The 20,201-nt window shown below is 64.5% G+C and overlaps 2 protein-coding genes across 7 annotated transcripts in view; both read left to right on the top strand.

The window, feature by feature from the left end:
* The window catches only part of PNPLA7 (patatin like phospholipase domain containing 7), a 54,128-nt gene extending 47,520 nt beyond the window's left edge, over positions 1-6,608 (top strand). The window contains 11 exon segments of the mRNA XM_057548751.1: positions 720-876; positions 2,857-2,973; positions 3,090-3,159; positions 3,785-3,882; positions 4,379-4,537; positions 4,906-5,013; positions 5,016-5,069; positions 5,149-5,263; positions 5,670-5,753; positions 5,961-6,052; positions 6,190-6,608. Coding sequence (XP_057404734.1) covers positions 720-876; positions 2,857-2,973; positions 3,090-3,159; positions 3,785-3,882; positions 4,379-4,537; positions 4,906-5,013; positions 5,016-5,069; positions 5,149-5,263; positions 5,670-5,753; positions 5,961-6,052; positions 6,190-6,276 — 1,141 coding nt within the window. The 3' untranslated portion in view covers positions 6,277-6,608.
* A 727-nt stretch (positions 6,609-7,335) lies between these two features.
* On the top strand, positions 7,336-18,990 carry NSMF (NMDA receptor synaptonuclear signaling and neuronal migration factor). 6 transcript variants are annotated; one of them, XM_057549093.1, is made up of 16 exons: positions 7,336-7,601; positions 7,809-7,876; positions 8,005-8,066; positions 8,689-9,189; positions 10,401-10,476; positions 11,634-11,702; positions 12,579-12,631; positions 13,007-13,100; positions 13,657-13,777; positions 13,900-13,983; positions 14,075-14,108; positions 14,181-14,251; positions 14,399-14,478; positions 14,650-14,752; positions 14,973-15,048; positions 18,818-18,990. In XM_057549093.1, the coding sequence occupies exons 1-16, from the start codon at positions 7,512-7,514 to the stop codon at positions 18,862-18,864; spliced, it is 1,629 nt and encodes a 542-aa protein (XP_057405076.1). In that variant the 5' UTR covers positions 7,336-7,511; the 3' UTR covers positions 18,865-18,990. The 6 variants fall into 6 exon arrangements, with proteins under 6 accessions (XP_057405076.1, XP_057405077.1, XP_057405075.1 ...); XM_057549094.1 differs by lacking the exon at positions 18,818-18,990 and adding an exon at positions 15,534-16,285; XM_057549092.1 differs by lacking the exon at positions 18,818-18,990 and adding an exon at positions 15,135-16,285 and having other exon boundaries at positions 7,337-7,601.
* The last annotated feature ends 1,211 nt before the right edge of the window (positions 18,991-20,201 follow it).

The following is a 20,201-nucleotide window of genomic DNA, read 5'->3' as shown; positions in this document are numbered from 1 at the left end:
AACTTACGGGCCAGCAGACATTGTCTGTGAAGGGCCAGATGGTAAGTCCGTGACCTCTGCAGCCAGCACGGGGCAGGGGAGGTCAGCTCTGTGTGTGCTGACCCTTTGGAGGCAACATGCCTTTTTGTTCTCAGCCTGGTCTAAAGTTTTATTCATCTTGGGTTTTCAACAATGTAGGATTTTTTTTTTTTTTTTGATTTATGCTCAGCATTTAGAATGCTCCTTGAACCTGAGGCTCAATGTCAGTCATCAGTTCTAGAACTTGGGTGTTGCTTCTGTCCACTTCCACTGTCTGTCCCTCCTCCTGGCCACAGTCACACGCTCTCTTCTCCTCACACATGCTGTTTCTGGTTGTGTGGTGGACGTCACACACGAACAGTGGCCAGAGTGGTCTCAGCTGGCGCTGCTTTCCGGTGGTGGCTCGTCCGGCCCTGGGGGCTGCGCTGGGGGCCTCCACCTGCCTCCCCACCCGCCCAAGTCTGTTCAAAGCCTGTTGTTTCAGCTTCACAGCCTCCCAGACGCCAGCGGGTGGAGGAGGCCGAGTGCTGGCTGCCTCTCGGGAGCGTCCCACTCCCTCTCTGAGTTGGCATCTTTGCCCCTCTCTCCGTGGCATGTGCAGGGCTCGGGCACTGAGGGGTGGGGTGGAACGGGACGGCCGTCCCTGGGGTCCTGGCGGCCCGGCGGCGCTGACTTCCTGCTCCATCCTCCTGCTGGCGTAGAGGCTGTGCCCGGGTCGGCATCACCCGGGCCCTGACGGAGTGCGGCACCCCTGTGGACACGGTCAGAGGGACGTCCATCGGGGCCTTCATGGGCGCCCTGTACTCTGAGAAGCAGAACTACGGCCGGACACGGATCCGGGCCAAGCAGTGGGCTGAGGTGAGGGGCCCTGCGGGGCCGGGGACGGCAGGAGGGCATCGAGAACGGACATGGCTCTGCAGGGCTCTGGCCTCAGAGCGTGGCTTGTTGGGGGAGGGAGGGCACACAGAAGCAAGGGTGTCAGTGTTGTGGGATGGGCTCCGGTTCGTGCCTGGTCTTAAGTTGTAAAGGTGGCTGAGGAGAGGTTAGGGCACCCACAGTTCCCCTTATTTCCACGCCCACCCCACAGGCCATGGGCACCAGTGCCGGTAGGCAGGCAGGGGGCAAGGCCTAGGTCGGGGCCCTTATTGGGGTTTCTGTGGGAAGGGCAAGGCAGGGCAGGGCACACAGCTTAAGATCTGCCCGTTTGAATAATTCCGGTGGGTTTCTGGGCATAGTTGCCTGGCACCTGGCCCTGGGTGATTCAGGCTTGGGGTGTGGGTTAGACAGAGGTGGTCGGGTGTGGGCTCTGGAAGGGCTGGGTGAGCCCGGGTCTGTCTCTCTCCCCGGGTGTGCGGGACCCCAAATGCCAGAGCATCAGGGACACAGAAAGTAAGAAATATACATTGTTGGTACAGTTGGCCCTGCAGTGAATGGACGCCAGGGGACAATCCAGGATCTGGGGACCCACCCGGGGCAGGGGGCTGTGGGCAAGGGGGGGGGCGGGCTGCAGTCTGCCCTTCTCAGGGCTCTGCTGGTTTTCTGTGGAGCAGAATGGAGCCCTGGCTGAAACCAAGAGTGGGCTCAGAAGTGTTGGCATTCTCATTTTTAAAAGAAAAGATGGGCCTCCTCTGAGCAGAAGCTCTCAGAGCAGGCCATCTGCCCAATCCACACATCCCCAAGGCGCCCAGTTTCCCTGGGGGCTGCGGGCTGCTCGGCTCCGGTCACTAAGGACAGCCTCCGAGGGCAGTGGTCGCGGGGGACGGTGCTCCAGCCTCAGCAAGGGTCCGCGTGCAGGTCGGGCAGACCTCTTCCTCCCTCAGCCCTGCTGGTCCGGTGCGGGTGCGGGAACAGCCAGGGAGCTTTGGGCGTCATGTCCTGCCGCCCTGAGTCTGCGCTGGGCCAAGGGGGACCCCTGGGCAGCCACTCTGTGGCGCGTGTGGGACGGACCCCCCGGGCTGCTCTGCCGTCCCACCTGTTGGCACGTGGAGGGGGCACGGTGGGGTGGCTGTGGTGCTGGGCAAGGGCCTCCTCGGGAGTGAGGGCCTTGCTGACCGCGGAGGACACCGGGGATGTCCCAGGCCGTCCGGGCTCCCTGTCCTCCAGGGGCACGTGTGTTCCTCCTGCTCGTCCACGAATCTCAGTGTGAGCAGCCGGGGGGGGCGTGTGACTCACCCCCCGCTGGGGGCCCCCCCCCACCCCCCCGCCCCCTTATAGCCCGTCCCAGCGTCTGTCCACACAGAGGCAAGGAGGGCCCTTTCTCTCCATCCCTGAGCCCTGAGGAGTCAGGCATTCTTGGTCCTGTGTCCTGTGCTCACAGGTCTCACTGGCCCCCATCCTCGCTGAGGAAGGATGGGCCTCGGTCCTGCCAGAGATCACGGGGCTTTGGCAGTGAGGGCCCTTGGTAGGGCTGCTGCTTCCCAGGATCAGAGGGATGGAGCGTCTGCCACGGTGGAGTGTGAAGGCCAAGCCCGGGCCAGCCCGGAGGGGCAGTGGTGGACACTCAGCTGGCCCTGGTCCTGGACGGGCCTTGTCCCAGTGAGCCTTGAGCCGTCCCCGCTGAGCGGGCGGTGAGGGCCCAGCTGGCCGGGCCTGCCAGGGGTCAGCGGGCGTTCCCCTGGGACCTCCAGGCCCTGCCATTCAGGCCACAGTGTTTGCTCCCCACAGGATTCTGTTCACAGAAGGTGCATGTGTGTGCCCAGGTCCCTGCTCCCTTCTCCTGACGCAGGCTCCTGGTGGTCCCTCGGGGTCGCCTGCTGCCGGTGCCTGGGGGGGCGGCGGGGGGTGAGCCCCTTCTCCTCTGCAGGGGCCTCACACGTGCCCCCGTGTGCCACCCCCCAGGATGTGACGTCGATGGTAAAGACCATGCTGGACCTGACCTACCCCATCACCTCCGTGTTCTCGGGGGCCGGCTTCAACAGCAGCATCTGCAGCGTCTTCAAGGACAGGCAGATCGAGGTGCCGCCCCTGGCAGGGCCCACGGCCTCAGCCTGCCTGGGTCTGGACGCCCTGGGCCCACAGGGTCGAGGGCTGGCAGCCGGGGGTGGTCCCTCTGAGTCCCGTTCCCCTCACAGGACCTGTGGATCCCCCACTTCACCGTCACCACCGACGTCACAGCCTCTGCCATGCGGGTCCACACAGACGGTGAGCACCTCCTCCCGGGGTGCGGGCTCCCCAGCGGGGGCAGAGTAGCTTCAGGGGAGGGGCGTTAAGGGGCCAGTTCCCGGCCAGGCCCAGGGAAGCCCCAGGATCCCCCAGAGGAGGCAAGAGGCTCGGGGAGATGTGAACAGAGATGACCCTGCTCTGGGCCTGAAGGCTGAAGGGTGCACAGGGAGAGGGAGAGATGGGACGGGGCAGAGTGAGGGCCCACGTGGGTCACAGCTGCGTGTGGGTTGGAGCAGCATGCCGAGGAGAGAGCCCATCTGTGGGTGGGCGGCTGAGGCCCTTCTCCAGGCCAGAGTGTTTTGGGAGCCCCTTGAAATGTGTCTGCTTAGAAGTGAGTGGGGTGGCAGGGCTGGCAGAAGGTCACGGCAAGGGGAGATGTGGGGAGGCCCAGAGCCAGCCCGGCCCCCGTGGGCTCCGTCCGAGGAGGAGGATGTCCAGGAAGGGTGTCATCTGCCCGGGCCTGGTGCTCTCCGCCGGAGACCGGATGTGCAGGGCTCAGGACCCACATTGGCGAGGCTCTGAGCCGAGGGTCCAGGGCAGGAGCTCACCTTGGGCAGCGAAAGGCTCCTTTCCTCTCCCCCGATCCCTCTGGACTCCCTCCCAGGCTCCCTGTGGAGGTACGTGCATGCCAGCATGTCCCCGTCGGGCTACATGCCCCCGCTCTGCGACCCCAAAGATGGACGCCTGCCGATGGACGGGGCTGCATCAGCGACCTCCCAGGTACCGTGGCGGGCGGGGAGGGGCCGCCCGGCCCTGCCTCAGCCCCACCGCTCCCGCGCGCCGGGGGTAGCGCAGACATGCGCACGCTCAGCACCGCGTGCTCCCAGCAGATGGCTCTATCTGTCGGCTCCGCAGCGCTCAGAACCAGGCCAGGTAGAGGGGCCGGCCGCAGTTAGGGCCCGTCTGTGCCCACAGTCAGAACCAACAGCCTGCACGTGTCGGGTCTGCTGTGGGCAAGGCCCCTCCTGGGGCACACCTGTGACCTGTTGGACAGCTCGGTGCGCTCGGCCGACCCCCTCCGCAGGCCCAGGTGTGAGGGTTGAGAGGAGACCCTCACCCCCATCCCCCCACTCTCAGCGCCTCTCGGGCAGGCTCTGCCCCCAGCCCTGGCTCCACCCCAGCTTCCCCCAGCTCTGACCCATCACCCCAGCCATGCTCCCACCTGGGGCTCTGCATGCCTGTCCCCATTGGTGACCAGGCCACCTCCTCCCCAGCGGATGTGGCCAGGTCAATGGGGGCAAAGGTGGTGATGGCCATCGACGCGGGTGGCCGGGATGAGACAGACCTCACCCACTACGGGGCTGTGCTCTCCGGGTGGTAGCTGCTGTGGAAGCGCTGGAACCCCTCGGCCACGAAGGCCCAGCCCTGCCTACCCCAGCTGCTCCTCCCCACATCCTGGCGCCTGTGTCCCTGAAACCCTGAGATGGGCAGGGAGCGGGGGTGCACCTTCCAGGCTGTGGGTCCAGGAGGGTGGTGGTCACTCACTCACCATCCCTGCCCGCCTGGGACCAGCTCTGGGAAAGGAGCCAGGCCTAAAGGCCCCCCCCAACCCCAGGACCCCTGGCTGGGTGCCCAGCCTCCCCCCAGGCCTAGCAGAAATAGCCTCCCCTTGGGGGGGAGGGGAGGGGAAGGAAGGGCCAGGGCAGGAGACTCAGTGGCTGTGCCCAGATGGAGTCCAGGGGCCACGCGGGGACAGGAGAGCCACGCTCAGGGGCTGTGACACAGCAGGTGTTGAACATGGTGGAGATCCAGACGCGCCTGGCCTACGTGTGCTGCGTCCGGCAGCTGGAGACGGTGAAGAGCAGCAACTACTGCAAGTACCTGCGCCGCCCCCCCCCACCATCGACGGCTACGGCACCCTGGACTTCAGCAAGTTCCACGAGATCTGTGTGAGTGTCCAAGCCGGCTGCCCGTCCCAGGCCACCCTGCTCTCGCGCCCCGGTCACGGGGTTCCCAGTGTGTGTGCAGGAGGTGGGGTACCAGCACGGCCGGACAGTGTTTGACATCTGGGGTCGCAGTGGCGTGCTGGAGAAGATGCTGCAGGATCGGCAGGGGACGAGCAAGGTGAAGGCGTGCAACGTGAGTGCCTGAGCTGGCGCCCCTCCTTCCTCTCCCACTCCTGTGACCCGTCCTCTGCTGCCCAATCCAAAAAAGAGCCAGGGCTCCCTGCAGCCAGCAGCACGTTGGCACACCCTCTCAACTGCTCAGGCCTGCAGGTTCCCCTGCCCCGCCCCAGGGGCCAGAAGACAAGGGCAAGGGCAGCGGCCCTGGGGGGCTGTCTCTTGGCCTCTGCCCCCCTTTGACTCTCCACCCTTGAAGTGCTCCCGTGGGAGAGGATGTCGCTGTGGGTGGGGGGCTGCTCAGGACTCTGCCTGTCATCCGTGCCCCACCCGCAGTCCAGGGCTAGGACCACAGAGGGTCATAGAGAGGGTGGGGCCGGCTGCGGTCAGGGGCTTGGCCAGATGTCTCCTTCGCCTCTGCCCCCCAAGTGCTCACCTGCCCCAACGCCTCCTTCACGGACCTTGCTGAGATCGTATCACGTATCAAGCCTGCCAAGGTGGCTGCCGCGGACGGTGCGTTGGACCCCGGGCCATATGCCCACACAGCTGAGGATGGTAGTGGCAATGCCCTCTCCTGACCCTCGACACTCTCAATAAGCCGCCCTGGCCACCAGGCTCCCTCTAGCAGCCCCTGGACCCGGTAGGCTGCATATGGGGACCCATGCCGGCCCCTGCCCCTGCTCTCAAGAGGATACCTGCATGGCCCTGCTCTCTGCCCAGGTGAGTCTGACGACCAGACTGAACACGAGGAGGTGCTGCTGGGCGGCCCCAAGGACTTCCGGAGTGCCCCAGCCGGCCTGGGCTCCGACTCGGTGAGCTGCCCGGGCACCCTGTGTGCCTCAGCTGAGCTGCCAGCTCTGAGGGCTCCCGAGCAGGCCAGCTGCTCCCTCCCTGCTGCCCTCCTGGCTTGCCCCCACCTGGACCTTGACCGTGTGCGGTTTGCTTCCAGGAGGACGAGCCCTCGCTTCGACATCGGCCCTCCCGCCTGGCTTCCCCCGAACCATCCCAGGACTCCTCACCCCCCCTGGCTCTCTGACCAAGACGGGCAGAGGTCTCTGCTCTGATGCGTCCTGAAGCCAGCGCCTCCCGTGGGTGCGTTTCAGAGAACCGGCTCGCGCGGCTCGCGCAGCTCTTCCCCAGCCTGCCAGGGAGACCCTGCTGGGGCCCAGGGCCCTGCCGGCCGGTGTTGGAGTGGCTGGGGCCTCTCTGCACTGGCCGCTCCTGGTGGGGCACTGGGTCCTGGCGTCCCCTGCACACACAGCAGTCCTGGGGGGCTGTGTCGGCCCCTGTGGGCCCCCTGAGGCCTCTGAGATGTCAGAGCCCCTGATGTTTCTGCTTAGCCTGTCAATAAAGGTAGATCTGATTGTGTGGGACGTGTGGTCCCTGTGCCAAGGTCCCCGGGGCAGGGGGCAGCACCAAGATGGGCAGCCGCACAGTCCTGAGGCTGCAGGGGGGCGTGGTCACCATGTGGGGACCCCAGAACCCCAAGCCAGGCAGGCAGGACACCCAAGGTCTGGGGTGCAGCTGGGATCCCCCCAAACCAAGGATGAGGCCCTCCCGAGCTCTCAGGCACTGTTTCCATTCTGTACACACGGGAGTCTTCCCTAAGATGATGCCCACACCGTACTTCTCAGATCATTAAATAGCGCCAGGGGGGTCCTTTTGTACAAAAAAGGAGACCTGTCAGCTCTATGACTTCGGAGTCCACGATCCCTGCAGGTCTCGGAGCAGGGCACGTGGGTCTGCGAGAGCAGGGAGACCCTTGACCGGAGGGCCCAGGACCCTGTGGTCAGGGGACCGCAGGCCTCAGTTTCCCAGCTCCAGAGGCAGCGCTGAGAGGGCGGAGAGACGGTTGGTCCCGCCCCCTGCCGCCCAACCCGGACCCCGGGACGCCGGGCCCCCGGGCCCCCCGCCCCCCCACCTACTGCCGGCGTGGTGGGCGGGGCTTCAGCCTAGTCCCTTCTGGGCCCCGCCCGGTTCTGACGTTACGGTGGGCGGAGCCTTCCTCGCCCTGCCGTGGCTGTGGACGGTCCGACCCCAGGCCTGACGTAACGGGGGCGGCCCCGCCGAGCCCCGCCCCGGCCCTGACGTCGCGGTGGGCGGAGCGCCACCCCCCGGCCTGGCAGTGCTGTTCGGTGCGGCGGGGCGCGCGGAAGGATCGGCGCGGCCATGCGGGTCCCGAATCGGAGCCCGAACCCGAGCCCGATCTTCGGCGCGGCGCGGCTCCCCCGACGGAGGCGACGGGCGCGGGGCGCGCTCTGAGGCCTGGGGATGCGCCGCCGCCTCGACCATGGGCGCCGTCGCCTCCCGGAGGAGGGCGCTGCGGAGCGAGGCCATGTCCTCGGTGGCGGCCAAAGTGCGGTGAGTGCGGCGGGCCGACTGCCGGGGCCAGCGCCGCCCCCGCCCCCGCCCCCGTCCCCGCAGCGTGCTCGCAGCCGGCGCCCCGCCCCCACCTCCGTGCGGCTCCCTTCCCTGAGGCTGCGGTGGGCGAGCTGCACGACCTCACGACCCTCACACACACTGGGTGGCAGGGGCTGGATAGCAAGCAGACCTGGGTCCCGCCTGCAGGTCCGGCCAAGGTGCACCGGCACCCAAGGGTCCCCGAACTGCGACCTGCCAGCCCTGGGCGTTCTGAGGTGGGATGGGAGTGCTTGCTGGGGGTGATCCCTGAGCCCTCCCTTGCTGGTGCCGAGGGCCTGGGTGGGGTGGGGACGCCAGGGTGGGTGGTGTGCACTGACGACGCACCCCGCTGTCCACCCCTCAGAGCAGCCCGAGCGTTTGGCGAGTACCTGTCCCAGAGTCACCCCGAGAACAGAAACGGTGCAGGTAAGGGCACGTGAGGCAGTGCCGGGACGGGGTCCTCCCACAGCCCCCCATCCTAGGCGAGGGGATGCTGTCTCCTGTCCAGGTCAGGCCCAGCCCCTGCGCACTGTGGGGTGTGAGCAGGCAGCTAGTGCCCTGCTGGGCTGGCTTCCTCACGCCCCCTGCCCCGCCTGGCCCAGAGCCCCAGGAGGAGCTCCTATTCACTCATCACCATGGCACCCACCCAGCTTGGGCCGTTGGCATGGCAACAGGCCTCCTGGCACCCCCAGGACTGGCACCACTGTCTCTGGGGGCCAGCTGGTGGGGGGGAGGGGAGAAGTTGGCACTGGGCACACGGGCGTGGTGGCAGGCTGGGAGGTGGCCTGCTTGTTTCTGCCCCCCCCCATCACCCACAGGTAGCACAGCCTGTCGCCCACACGCACGTAAGAGGGGCTTGGGGCCCCGATAGGCGTGAGACGTGAACCTCTAGGGGGAGTGCGCAGCTCAGAAATACCTTTTCTGAAGTCATCAGGGCCCAGGGTTCGGTCAGTGGGCTAGGTACCCGCTGGGTATTCATTCCCTGCCTTCAGAACACCCGGAGACTGGGAGGGCAGGGCTGCAAGCTCACCTGGTCCCTCTCCCCCAGACCACCTGCTGGCTGACGCCTACTCTGGCCACGACGGGTCCCCCGAGATGCAGCCTGCCCCCCAGAACAAACGCCGCCTCTCCCTCATCTCCAACGGCCGCTATGAGGGCAGCCTCCCGGAGGAGGCCGTCAGTGGGAAGCCGGCCGGCGAGGGCCCCCAGCCCCGTGTGTATACCATCTCTGGGGAGCCGGCCCTGCTGCCCGGCCCCGAGGCCGAGGCCATCGAGCTGGCTGTGGTGAAGGGGCGGCAGCAGCGGGAGCGGCACCCCCGCCACCATAGCCAGCCCCTGCGCGCCAGCCCGGGCGGCAGTCGTGAGGACGTCAGCAGACCCTGCCACAGCTGGGCGGGCAGCCGCCAGGGCTCCAAGGAATGTCCCGGATGTGCCCAGCTCGCCCCCAGTCCTTCCCCTCAGGCCTTTGGGCTGGACCAACCGCCCCTGCCTGAGGCCGCCAGCCGCCGCAAGAAGCTGGAGAGGATGTACAGCGTTGACCGCGTGTCTGGTGAGGGGGCTCGTTGGGGGCCTGGGCAGCTTCAGGCAGGATGCTGGTGCTGGGGTCGGCCCACAGCAGGCACCGTGAGGCTTGGGCAGAGCAGGGTGCCCAGGTCACGGCCTGCAGGTGGCGACCTGCCGCCACGTCCCGTGCCCCATCTCAGGCCTCACGGTTGGCTTTAGCCTTGCCAGCACCGAATCATCGCAGGAGTGCTTCCCCGAGGAGGGGGCCTGGGAGGGTCTTAAGGGTTGAGCAGGCAGAAAACCTGGCTGAACGGAAAGATCGGGCTGCCTCCAGGGGGTCCTGGGGAACAGTCCCTGCCCTGGGGCCCACCCACCGAGGGAAGCACGTGATTGCCTGGGGCGCAGCCAGCTAGTGGGGCCCTCCCCAGGATGGTCGAGCTGTGCCGGTGGCTGCGGAGCCCCGGAGGCCTGCTGTCGGTGAGAGGCCTCCCTGGGACATTCAAGTGGCCCCACGCTTCCTGGCTCTGAGGTTGTCGTCTCCTGAGAGCAGAATTCTACCTAGTGGACCTGGCACGTCCTCTCGGGGCACCTCTTGGGCCTCCAAATCAGCAACCCAGCGGGGCCTCAGGGCACAGGCCTGGGGTGTGGGCAGTTCACCTCCACGACCTCATGCTCCTCTGATGCACCCAGGCCAGGGGCTGGGACAGGGGTCAGGGAAGAGGGTAGAGTGACCTTCACCCACTCTGTCTAGTGGCTATAGGGGCCTGGGAAGGGGCGGTCTCCACGCCCGGTGAGGGCCTCCACCTCGCCCTCCGAGAAGGGTCTGGGGGAGGGGAGGTCCAACCAAGTGGGCGCCAGAGTGGGCCGCAGAGAAGGCCCTGGAGACCCGAAGGAGAGGCCGCAGCCATTGTCCCTGCCCTTCCCCTCCTGCTTAAACGGAGCCAAAGTCAATCCTTTTCCTGGGCACCCTGGCGGCAGGCTGTGCTCTCAAAAGAACACTCGTCAACTGTGGGTAGCAGAGGGAGAGCTAAGCAAAGACAAGCGTCACCAAGCCGCTGAGCTGTCGTGCCTTGAACAGCTGAGCGACACCCGAGCCTGCTGGCCCCGCGCCGGCCTCCCGACCGGGGATGGGGCTGGGGAGCCCTGGTGCTTCTCCTCCACCGTCTGTGGCGGAAGCATCCCCTTCCCCGACAGGTGGGGGTAAAGACCTCAGGACCCCTGAGCCGGCCTAGTCACTGCGCCTTCGGTCTCTTCCAGATGACATCCCCATCCGTACCTGGTTCCCCAAGGAAAACCTCTTCAGTTTCCAGACAGCAACCACAACTATGCAAGCGTGAGTCACGTCTGATGTGGGCTGGGCCCAGGCCGGGCGCCCTCTTCCTGGTGCTCAGGAATTGCTGCCGCACCCTCTCCTGTCTTCTGAGCAGCCCCGTGTGCCATGTTCCGCCAGCTCTGCCCGAGCGTGCAGTCTGAAGGAAGGCAGGCCTGGCTGCTGTTAGCGCCCACTGCCCCGCCCCCGCCCCATCCCTTCCCCACTGCCCCGCCCCCCTCACAGTCCCCCAGTCCGTCCATCCTGTCCTGCGGGGACTTGGCTGGGGGCTGCAGCTGACGCAGTCACCAGCAGAGATGGTTCGCTGCCCCGCGTCACCCAGCTCCGCCTTCACGCACGCCCCAAACAGCAGCCTACTTGTGTTTTGTGTGCGCTGCAAGTGATCACAACTTAGTCCCCTGGGGGGCGTGCTCTTGACCTTTGCACAGCTGGGTGTTCTGTCAGGGCTTCCTTCCAGGGAGGGACTCTGCTGCAGTGTCCCCGATACCGAAGAAGCTGCCTCCTGCATATGCTACCCTGGGGAGCGCACCACCGCCCTCGGGCTGGATGGGGGCCGCTACCTTCGCTGCTGGACCCAGGGCCAGCAGGGCACAGTCAGGCCTCTGTGCGGCCTGACAAGGTCACAGCATCTGGCGGCCTGGGCCACGGTGACTTCCGCGTCTGCTGCCCTTTCCAGGGCTGGCCTGCGGCATAGCCGGCACCCTGCTGGTGCCTGGGGTGCCTGTGAGGGACCCTCCAGGTCAATGACAAGAAAGGAACGAACTGAAGGGCGGTTGGGGGTCTGAGGGTCTCTGCTCACTGTGTCTTCTCTCTCATGCTGCCCCTTCCCGCCTCGACTCTAGCATCTCGTAAGTACCGTGTGGACCTTGAGCCTGAGAGCATGGCGGTTGTCCCTGGGGGACTCTCCCACCCCCAAGTAGGTTGGGGCAGGCCAGGGACCTGGGCCTTGACCATGAGGGCGTGCTGGGTCCCAGCGAGCGCCAAGGCTACAGCAGGGCCTGCGGGAACTGGGCCGAGGACAGGGCGAGGCCGGCCGGGACCTTCTGCCTGGCCCAGCGCCCTGGATGCCCCACTGGGCCCTGTGCTCGAGCCTCTGTCCCCACGTCTCTGTCCCTCTTGCCTGCGGCCAAGGGCAGTGCTGACTCGTGGTGGTTTCCCAGGGTGTTCAGGGGCTACGCGGAGAGGAAGCGCCGGAAACGGGAGAATGATTCCGCGTCTGTAATCCAGAGGTAGGGCCTGCCAGCCACTCGCCACCAGGGTCCGTCTCTTGTCTGTGCTGGTCTAGCCTGGGCCCACCCAGCCCAGCAGACCTGATGGGGGAAGGGCGGTGGCGAACACTGGCCTGGCCCTGCTCTGGGGACGCGGCAGGCAGGAAAGGTCATGTGGCCTGAGCCCCTAGGCCTGTGTTTTGGGGGTACACTGACAGCTGAACTGCAGCCAGCTGGCCCCCCTGTGCCTTTTTCTGGCCCTTGAAGCCCAGAGCAGTGGGGTCAGCAGCCACGCTTACCCTCCCTAATCCCCACCCACCTCAGAGATGTGTCCAGGAAGCTTGTCTGTCCATCTTGGAAGTTGGGCTTTGGCAGGGCACAAAGTTTGGGGCGAAGGACACCTTCTGAGGTGGCCCAGGGACACAGCGGCAGGGGAGGGGGCATCTGCCAGACCCAAACCCACCTCACGCTTGGGGACAGTTGTGCTGCCCTGCCCACCGTGTGCAGGAAGCAGGAGCCCTTGACCACGTGGGGAGGGAGGCTCCCGGGGTTCAGAGTGCCTGGGCACAAGGAGAGAAGGGAAGCGTGGGCAGCGGAGGCGGGAGAGCCGAGTGCACAGGGTCGCCGGGGAAGCTGTCCTGGGAGGGGGCGGGGCTGCAGGAGGCGGCTTGCTTATCGTGCCTTTGTACTGGCAGCACAGGGGGGGCCCGGGAGGAGTCTCAGGAGGAGAGGGACGGGGTGGGATTTGCCTGGGGGAGAGCTGGGGGCGCCGGGAGGGCACCCCTCACGGCAAAGGGCGATGTTGGGACGGTGGCCAGCAAGCCGTGGGGAGGGGAGCTCGTGGGATGGGGCGCCCCCCTCGCGGCCCTCACCAGCCCCCGGTGCTTCCGCCCGCAGGAACTTCCGCAAACACCTGCGCATGGTCGGCAGCCGGCGGGTGAAGGCCCAGAGTAAGGCCCGGGAGCGGCGGCGCGGGCGGGCGGGGGCGCGCTGTTCTTGTCCAGCTGGGGCTTCGCGTGCTGCTCTCCGCGCCCCGAAGGCCCCGCCGCGGCCCCGCTGTGGCCCCGCGGGCACCTTCCCACTCCCAGGCTCCGCCCCAGGACAGGGCCCCGCCCCTGCACCCAGGCTCCGCCCGTGTGCACCCAGCACGGTCCTTGTCCGCTGTCGCCCATCCGCACTCCCCACTCCCGCCCCTCCCGCCGCAGTGGCGTCTTCCACTCCCCGGACCCCCTCACGGTCCCCACGTCCTCCCCCGCCAGCCCCTGCCCCGGTCCACCTCGTGCGGCTGCAGGCCCGGCCCCTAACGGGTTCTGCTTTCGCTGCAGCGTTCGCCGAGCGGCGCGAGCGGAGCTTCAGCCGGTCCTGGAGCGACCCCACCCCCATGAAAGCCGACACCTCCCACGACTCCCGAGACAGTAGGTGCCCGGCGGCGCAGGCCCGCACGCCTCTCCCAGAGGCTCCCCTAGGCCCCCAGTCCTGCGCTCCCACCCCGGGGGGGCAGCTAGGCTTCTGCGCCTTTGCTGAACCTCAGTTTACCAGACTGACGGGGGGGGGCGGGGGGGCGCTCCGGCACCTCCGATCTTCTGGGCAGGGGTAGCTAAAGGCTGCGGCTCGCTGGCGGCCCTGGCCTGGTGCCGCCCTCATGCCCGAAGCCTGAGGAGCAGTGCCAGACTGCTGCTTGGCCCGGGCGCCAGGCACGCCTGGCTGGAGCTGACCCTTGCCCTCGGCTCCCACTGGCCTTGCACCAGGGTCCACCGCCTTCGCAGTCGGGCTGGTGGCAGGCGCCAGTCTTACCGGGCTGCTGGGCTCCTCAGCTTGGCTCTCTCACCCACCCTGGGTTTCTCGCTGACCTGGAGGACCCTCCGGGACATGGCTTGCCGGCTCTGGCCTCCACCCGTCTCGGGGGGTTGCAGCCGGGACAGGAGGCGCCGCAGGTGGTTCTCAGGCCCGGTGGTACATCCTGCCATACAGGTAGTGACCTGCAGAGCTCACACTGCACCCTGGGCGAGGCCTTTGAGGACCTGGACTGGGAGACGGAGAGGGGCCTGGAGGCTGTAGCCTGTGACACTGAGGGCTTCGTGCCACCCAAGGTCATGGTGAGGCCCCACACAGCTGTTGCAGGCTGCTCAGCAGTGGGGAGGGGGGTCTCAGGGGGCCTCCTGCTGCCCACTGGCTCCGAGGCGGCCAGGGCGCTGAGTGGCCCCCCTGTTGTCCCCAGCTCATCTCCTCTAAAGTGCCCAAAGCTGAGTACATCCCCACCATCCTCCGCAGGGACGACCCCTCCATCATTCCCATCCTCTACGTGAGTGCCTGCCCAGCCCCCGTCGCGGTGTCGGGTGGGGGGTGCTGCCTGAGAAGGGCTCTGACGTGGGGCTGGCTTCCGTCTGTCCCAGGACCACGAGCACGCCACCTTCGAGGACATTCTGGGTGAGTACTCCGCCCCCCTGCCCTCTGGTCTTGGGGCTGCTGGGGGCGGCACTCACACCTCTGCCTCCGCAGAGGAGATAGAGAAGAAGCTGAACGTCTACCACAAGGGGGCCAAAATCTGGAAGATGCTGATTTTCTGCCAGGTAGGGCTCAGCCCTTCCTGCCCAGGGGTCAGGGGTGGAGGGTGCCGCCTCCCTGGGCATGCACGTTTGCATCTGCACGTGTTGGGGGCAGCGGTGGTTGGACACCTCCGGTGCGCGGCCCCGTCGGCTAACTGCAGCCTGTCACAGGGCGGCCCAGGACACCTGTACTTGCTCAAGAACAAGGTGGCCACCTTTGCCAAAGTGGAGAAGGAAGAGGACATGATCCAGTGAGCGGGGGGCGGGGGCGGGGGCGGGGCGGGGGCGGGGCGGGGGGCGGGGCGGGGCGGGGCGGGGGCGGCGTCTGCTGGGCCACCGTGTCCCCGCAGTGCCTCCTGTGATGCCCCCTCACACCTGGGGGGCGGACTGGGGGCCACCTGTGACCACCCCTCCCCCGCCAGCTTCTGGAAACGGTTGAGCCGCCTGATGAGCAAAGTGAACCCGGAGCCGAACGTCATCCACGTCATGGGCTGCTATGTCCTGGGGAACCCCAACGGGGAGAAGGTATGGGGCCCAGACTCCACACCAGGCTGCAGATCCCAGACGTGTGAAGGGTTGATACAACCCCCATTTCTCTCCAGATTCCCTTTCTCTTCTCATTCTCCCGGAGAAACCCCCATGCCTGGGCCTAACCAGCTGGGGGGGTCCTGTTCCCCAACCCCCCATTCTCCTCATCCCTCTCTCTTCCCCTGCCCGGAGCTCACGGCCCACCCCCTCTTTTCAGCTGTTCCAGAACCTCAGGACTCTCATGACCCCTTACAGGGTCACCTTCGAGTCCCCCCTGGAGCTGTCAGCCCAAGGTGAGTCTGCTGGGCTGGTCTCCAGTTGTGGGGTGGGTTCCGGGGGTGCGGCGGCCTGAGCCCCGGCCTCGCCCCTCCTGCCTCAGGGAAGCAGATGATCGAGACCTACTTTGACTTCCGGCTGTACCGCCTGTGGAAAAGCCGCCAGCACTCGAAGCTGCTGGCCTTCGAGGACGTTCTGTGAGGGGCGGGTCACCACCCGGCCGCTTCCTCGGCCCAGCGACTGGGGCTGGGCCGCTGTGTGCTGCCCGGTACCGCGTGGGTTCTGGTCTTCACGGCCACTTCAGGGCACCCTCAGACGTCGCTCAGGTTCCCTTCCAGGGGTCTGGTCCTCAAGGCATCACGGGTCAAAGAGGTCACAGCCCCCACGCCGGGAGGAGCCACCGCGGCCGGTGGACGTTGACCGGGTCTAGGCCTCGCCCGGAGGCTGCAGCTCTGGGGCGGCGCCTGGGCAGCTTCATAGAAATAAGTGCAATTTTCTACAGCCCCTGAGACGACTCAAAGGGAAGCAGCGTTACTAGTTAACTAGTTAAGTGCTCCGCTACTAGTCATGGCGTAGATCACCCGGCTCAACGTGTGTTCAGGACCTTGTCTGCCCCAGCGCGCCCCAGCCCCGCCGTATCTGATCACCAGCACCAGGGCGGCCCGCCTGCCCGGCCTGCCTCCGTCCCTGGCCGAGTCCCTGATCGTCTGTGCTTGCACTGCTCTCGCCACCCCTGCTTACCTGACTTCGGCTGCGCCGGCTCGGCAGGGGTGCCTGGGCAGCAGCTGGGGGGCACAGCTTCCTTGCTCTCAGAGCGGGCGCTGGGTCGAGCCAGGCCCTGCCTGCTCCCCGGCCTCCAGGCCCGCCCAGCTCCCTGCTGCTGTCGAGCTCAGCTTTTGGCGGCCGAGCTCTGAAGGCCTCTGCTAGTGCAGAGGCCTGGGGTCTTGGCGGGGCCTGCCGGGGCTGGGTCCTGGTGGGTGAGAATCCTGCTGCACTCCACGTGGGGGCCTGGACCCTGCAGCCGGAGCCCGAGAGCTGGGCGGCCGGTGTGCTGTGGGCTCGAAGCCTGGCCCGCGGCCCAGTGGGTGAGCTCTCTTGTGCATAGCTGGGGCTCGGGGGCTGGCCCCCCTTTGCAGAGCCTGGTCTGAGACACCTGGCTGTGCCCCCAGCCAAGGGGGGGCGGGGGCTTGTGCCGGGCTCTGAAAAATGTACGACCTCCCTTAGAGTGACCATTAAATCTGATCCTCTGCTGCGGCCGCCGCGTGGGTCTCCTCTCTCAGCACCCCACGTCCACTACCTCCCTGGGCCCGGAAGATTCTGGGCCCGCTGGTCTGAGGTTGTTGCCGTGGTGGCCGCCTGCACATCCTGGCTTGGGCCGAGGGGGCTGGAGCCGCTAGGCCTGCCCTGCCGAGGGCACACTCTGCGAGAGGTCTGGGGATGGGGCTCCCGGGGCCCCGAGGAAGTGTCTGGGAAAAGAGCAGGTCCTGGACGCGGCTGCAGGATGCGGTCCTGCAGCGGAGCCAAGTGAGGTCGGGAGATGAGAGCAGAGGCAGCACCCGCTCCTGTAGCCTCTGCCCCGCCCCCGGGCACAGAGCGGAGGGCCGTTCCTTCCCTCGGGCCATTCTCTGCGTGTGTCAGCAGTGTGGCCACAGTGGGAGGCCGGGAGGTGACCACAGGACCAGCTGGCCATCACTAGCCTTAGTCACCCCCAGATGTGCCCATTGCCGCCACCCTCCCCTCCAGCGGCCAGGGTGCTTTGGGTCCAGCCAGGCTTGGCTACCCTGGTGGCTCCTGGCCCAGTTGCCTGTGGGCAGATCAGCAGGTGCCAGATGGGTGCATCCAGGGCCACCAAGGGCTGGGGAGGGCGGGGGGCTGCCAGGGGATGGCACGGGTGAAGGCTGGGAGGCCTGGGGTTCTGGGGGCCTGGAGGCTGGCAGCCTGGCGTCGGGGGCTGCTGCCAGGAGAATTCATGTCCAGAAGAAAGCCCACTCAGGCCACGAGGATAGCTCTCCGGCCTGACCCATCTGCCCTCACCGTGTGCTTCGAAGGCACGATTACCGTGTGACCTGCAGGCCTGACCCCGGGACTGCCAGAAGCTTTGTCGCGTGCCCCTGCCCCTCCCCCAGACTCTGACGGGGCACCCTGTAGTCGAGGGACTGGGGCTGCGGAAGCAAGTGGGCTTGCCCCGCAGTCCTTTGGGTCAGCCGCTGTGGGTAAGGGCTGGCGAGGTCCGCCCGCAGGAGGCTCGAAGTCTTGCATCTGGTTCACACGGTTCCTTCCCTCACACCCCATAACCACCAACCAGTGTGATGGAGAAAAGACATGAAACCCAGTACAAATGAGGAAGGCGTTTTGGGAAAAGAACAAAACCGAGGGGAGAGGTGGCAGACCCGGAGGCAGGCTGGGTGAGGGCGGGGCCGGGGCAAGCTCAGGGCTCTGCGGCCTTCCCCGTACACCCAGCCAGCTGGGAAGCCGCGGCAGCAGCCAGTGAGGGCTGGGGGAGAAGTATTGGCAACTAGTGTGCGAGGAAAAGGGTTAAGGTCCTTAGCATACAAGGAGTTTTTATGTATTGACAAGAAAGAGACAAAAGCCAGCAGAGAAAAGTGAGTAAAGGGCTGAACTGACAACTCACAGAGGAGGAAATCAAATGGCCGATGAAAAGCCAGTGAAGGGAAAGAGGTGCTTGTGCCTGTTTGCTTGGCAAAAATTTAAAGGGTATGAGTCACCCTATGCTGGTGACTGTGTGGGGAGGAGATCATGTGAATTGCTATAGCCTTATTGGAAAACAGTCTGGCGATAGCTCTTAAAATATAACTGGTAAACACTGAGCCAGCACCTCCCACTGGGGCCTTCTGCATGGATGTCCATGTCCCACAGTTCATGCCATTAACTGCGGCACGGCCAGATCATGTGGACGGCTATCCTGGAAGAAGCAGATTGTTCAGAAGGCTTGTTGTTGAGGGAGAAGTATGGTTGGGCCTGCAAGAGGCCCGAATACTCTGTTTAAACTGATGATGTGATGACACACAAGCCTTTATAATGTCTGATGTCCAGTCCTCACCTCCTGGTGACAGCATGGACAGAGGTGGCCCCGGCCTGCCCTGTGTACCTGTACTGCTCTCTCCAAGCCTTGCAGTGTGCATGCCCCAGCCTACGTGGCCAGGCTCACCCCCTCAACCCCAAACAAACAGCCACCCCCTGATACCCCCTGCCCTGGATGTGTGCCCTAGAGGGACAGACCCCACCCTGGGGAGGACAGACTCAGGGCACATCTGCCTTGTCTAGAACCTTCCATCACCATTAGGATGAAACTCAGATCCACTGTTTGCCCTACTTCCGGAAGGGACACGTGCCTACAGCTCCTTTAGTAGGTCTGTGTGGGGGGAAGAGAGTTGCACTTGAATTGCCGGGAGGGGTCTCCAGAAACCAGGATTAGGAGGGAGGTCATCAAAGCCACTGTGGAGGCACCCTCCTGCTGGTCCCACCCCACGCAGCTGTCACCCAGACAGGGCCAGGGTCTTTCTGGGGACCCCAGGAAGGCAGTCGTGGACTAGACATGCTGTATTCATTGGACATGGCTCAAGGGCCAGGAAGGGAGACCCTGGAGGGGGCTGGGAGCTAGGGATCTGGAAAGGTCAGGAAAACCACCTGCAAAGGTGTTTATGAGCCCCTGGACCTGCTCCCAGGCCTGTGTGGACCTGACCCAACCAGCGCCCTCAACAGTGGACCAGCCCATTCCCAGACCCACCACTGGGGGTGGAGCTAAAACCCCAGCATTCTCCATAGGATGGAGGCAAGACCCCAGTCTCACGGAGTGGTATTCAAAATACTAGAAACCAGAAGAATTATGGCACTTGAAGAACCATGAAGATCTTGACCAGCAGGTACAGGCCACCAGCAGGTACCAAGGATGAGAAGACACAGGTGCTGAAATTATCTGACAAAGACTTGGTAGAGCTGTTGTAAAGATGCTCACATGAGCTGTTGATCTAAAATAATAAAACAACCAGTTATTTTACCAGCAACATGGGTTTATTCGGGAACAGTAAAGAATTGGAATTCAGGACAAGCAGTCTAAGGTGACCCACAAGCAAGTGCAGAGAACAAGGGAGCAGAAACTCTTTTATAGAGGAGAAGGGGGAGTTGGGAGGGGCTGTTCTAAACAAAGTGTCCGTTGGAGGAAACTGGGAGTTCGCAGTATGGTGGCTTTTCATTGGCTGAACTGTGATGGTCTCTCATTGGCTGGGCTGTTGCTGAGCAGGGAGAAAATCTTCCTCTTGCTGGGTAGTAAGTAGTAACCTTCCTGTTGGGCCTGCAATTGAGGCTGCACGGTAGGCCGTGGGCGCTCCCCCTTCTGGCCTCCTGTTAAATAAGGTTTCTGTTTATTAATTTTCACATTTCTCCTCTTTGATCAAGATTTTTCTCTGAAAGCGTTGCTTATCAAAAATCAGTTTTTTATGTATTCAGTGACTTTTTGTCCATCAATGCCAGGGAGGACCTTTCCTGGGTACCTTGTCCCTCGTGGAAGGGAGAGTGCACAGATTGGAAACCTCTTGAGGTCACATTCAAGTAACAAGGAGGAGTAGGAGGGAGATCTCTCGGGAATTTCCCATCTAAAGTCTGTGTCTTGGAATAGTGAATACAGCAAGGGAACAGTCAACACAGAAGGAAATAAGCACTTTGAGAAGGCACAGTGCAGGAATAAACATGAAGCCATAGCTGATAAATTTTCCCCCAAATAGCAAAACTTCAAGGACTTTTTATTTTATTTATTTATGAAAATTGAAGTATAGTTGATTGGCAATGTTGGTTTATCAAAGACTTATTCATCTGAAACTAAATGTTTGTCAATAATACAGCCTGTAGGTTACAAATTTAGACCATGAATTTGGATAAGAATCCGGAGTCACTTAATAGTCCAGATGAAAGAGAGAGACTTGTGTGAATTTGAAACCTAACAGGCCTGGTTCTGACATCTGGTCAGATGTTGTCTTCTTCAATTCGGGGAAATCTTTACTTTCAGGTCCCCAGTCGGCGTGCAGCTTCATTCAGGCATGTGTCACCTGAATCCAGGGGTCTATTCCTTGGAGTTTGACAGCACAAGGGTGGGTTAGCAGTGCCTGATTCGGGCCTTTCCAGTGAGGGTGAAGGGGGTCCTTACTCAGGGGTC

The sequence above is a fragment of the Balaenoptera acutorostrata genome, chromosome 6 (genome assembly GCF_949987535.1).
Source record: "Balaenoptera acutorostrata chromosome 6, mBalAcu1.1, whole genome shotgun sequence".
Taxonomy (NCBI): Eukaryota; Metazoa; Chordata; class Mammalia; order Artiodactyla; family Balaenopteridae; genus Balaenoptera; species Balaenoptera acutorostrata.
The sequence above is the reverse complement of the archived record's forward strand: the minus strand, read 5'-3'. Positions and strand labels throughout refer to the sequence as shown.

Excerpts from the sequence above, each read along its gene's own strand:
- NSMF (XM_057549092.1), top strand. The coding sequence starts at position 7,512 with ATGCGCCGCCGCCTCGACCATGGGCGCCGTCGCCTCCCGGAGGAGGGC. Across the intron at positions 8,067-8,688 it reads CGAGAACAGAAACGGTGCAG|ACCACCTGCTGGCTGACGCC; the intron begins GTAAGGGCACGT and ends CCTCTCCCCCAG. Across the intron at positions 14,753-14,972 it reads GGAACCCCAACGGGGAGAAG|CTGTTCCAGAACCTCAGGAC; the intron begins GTATGGGGCCCA and ends CCCTCTTTTCAG.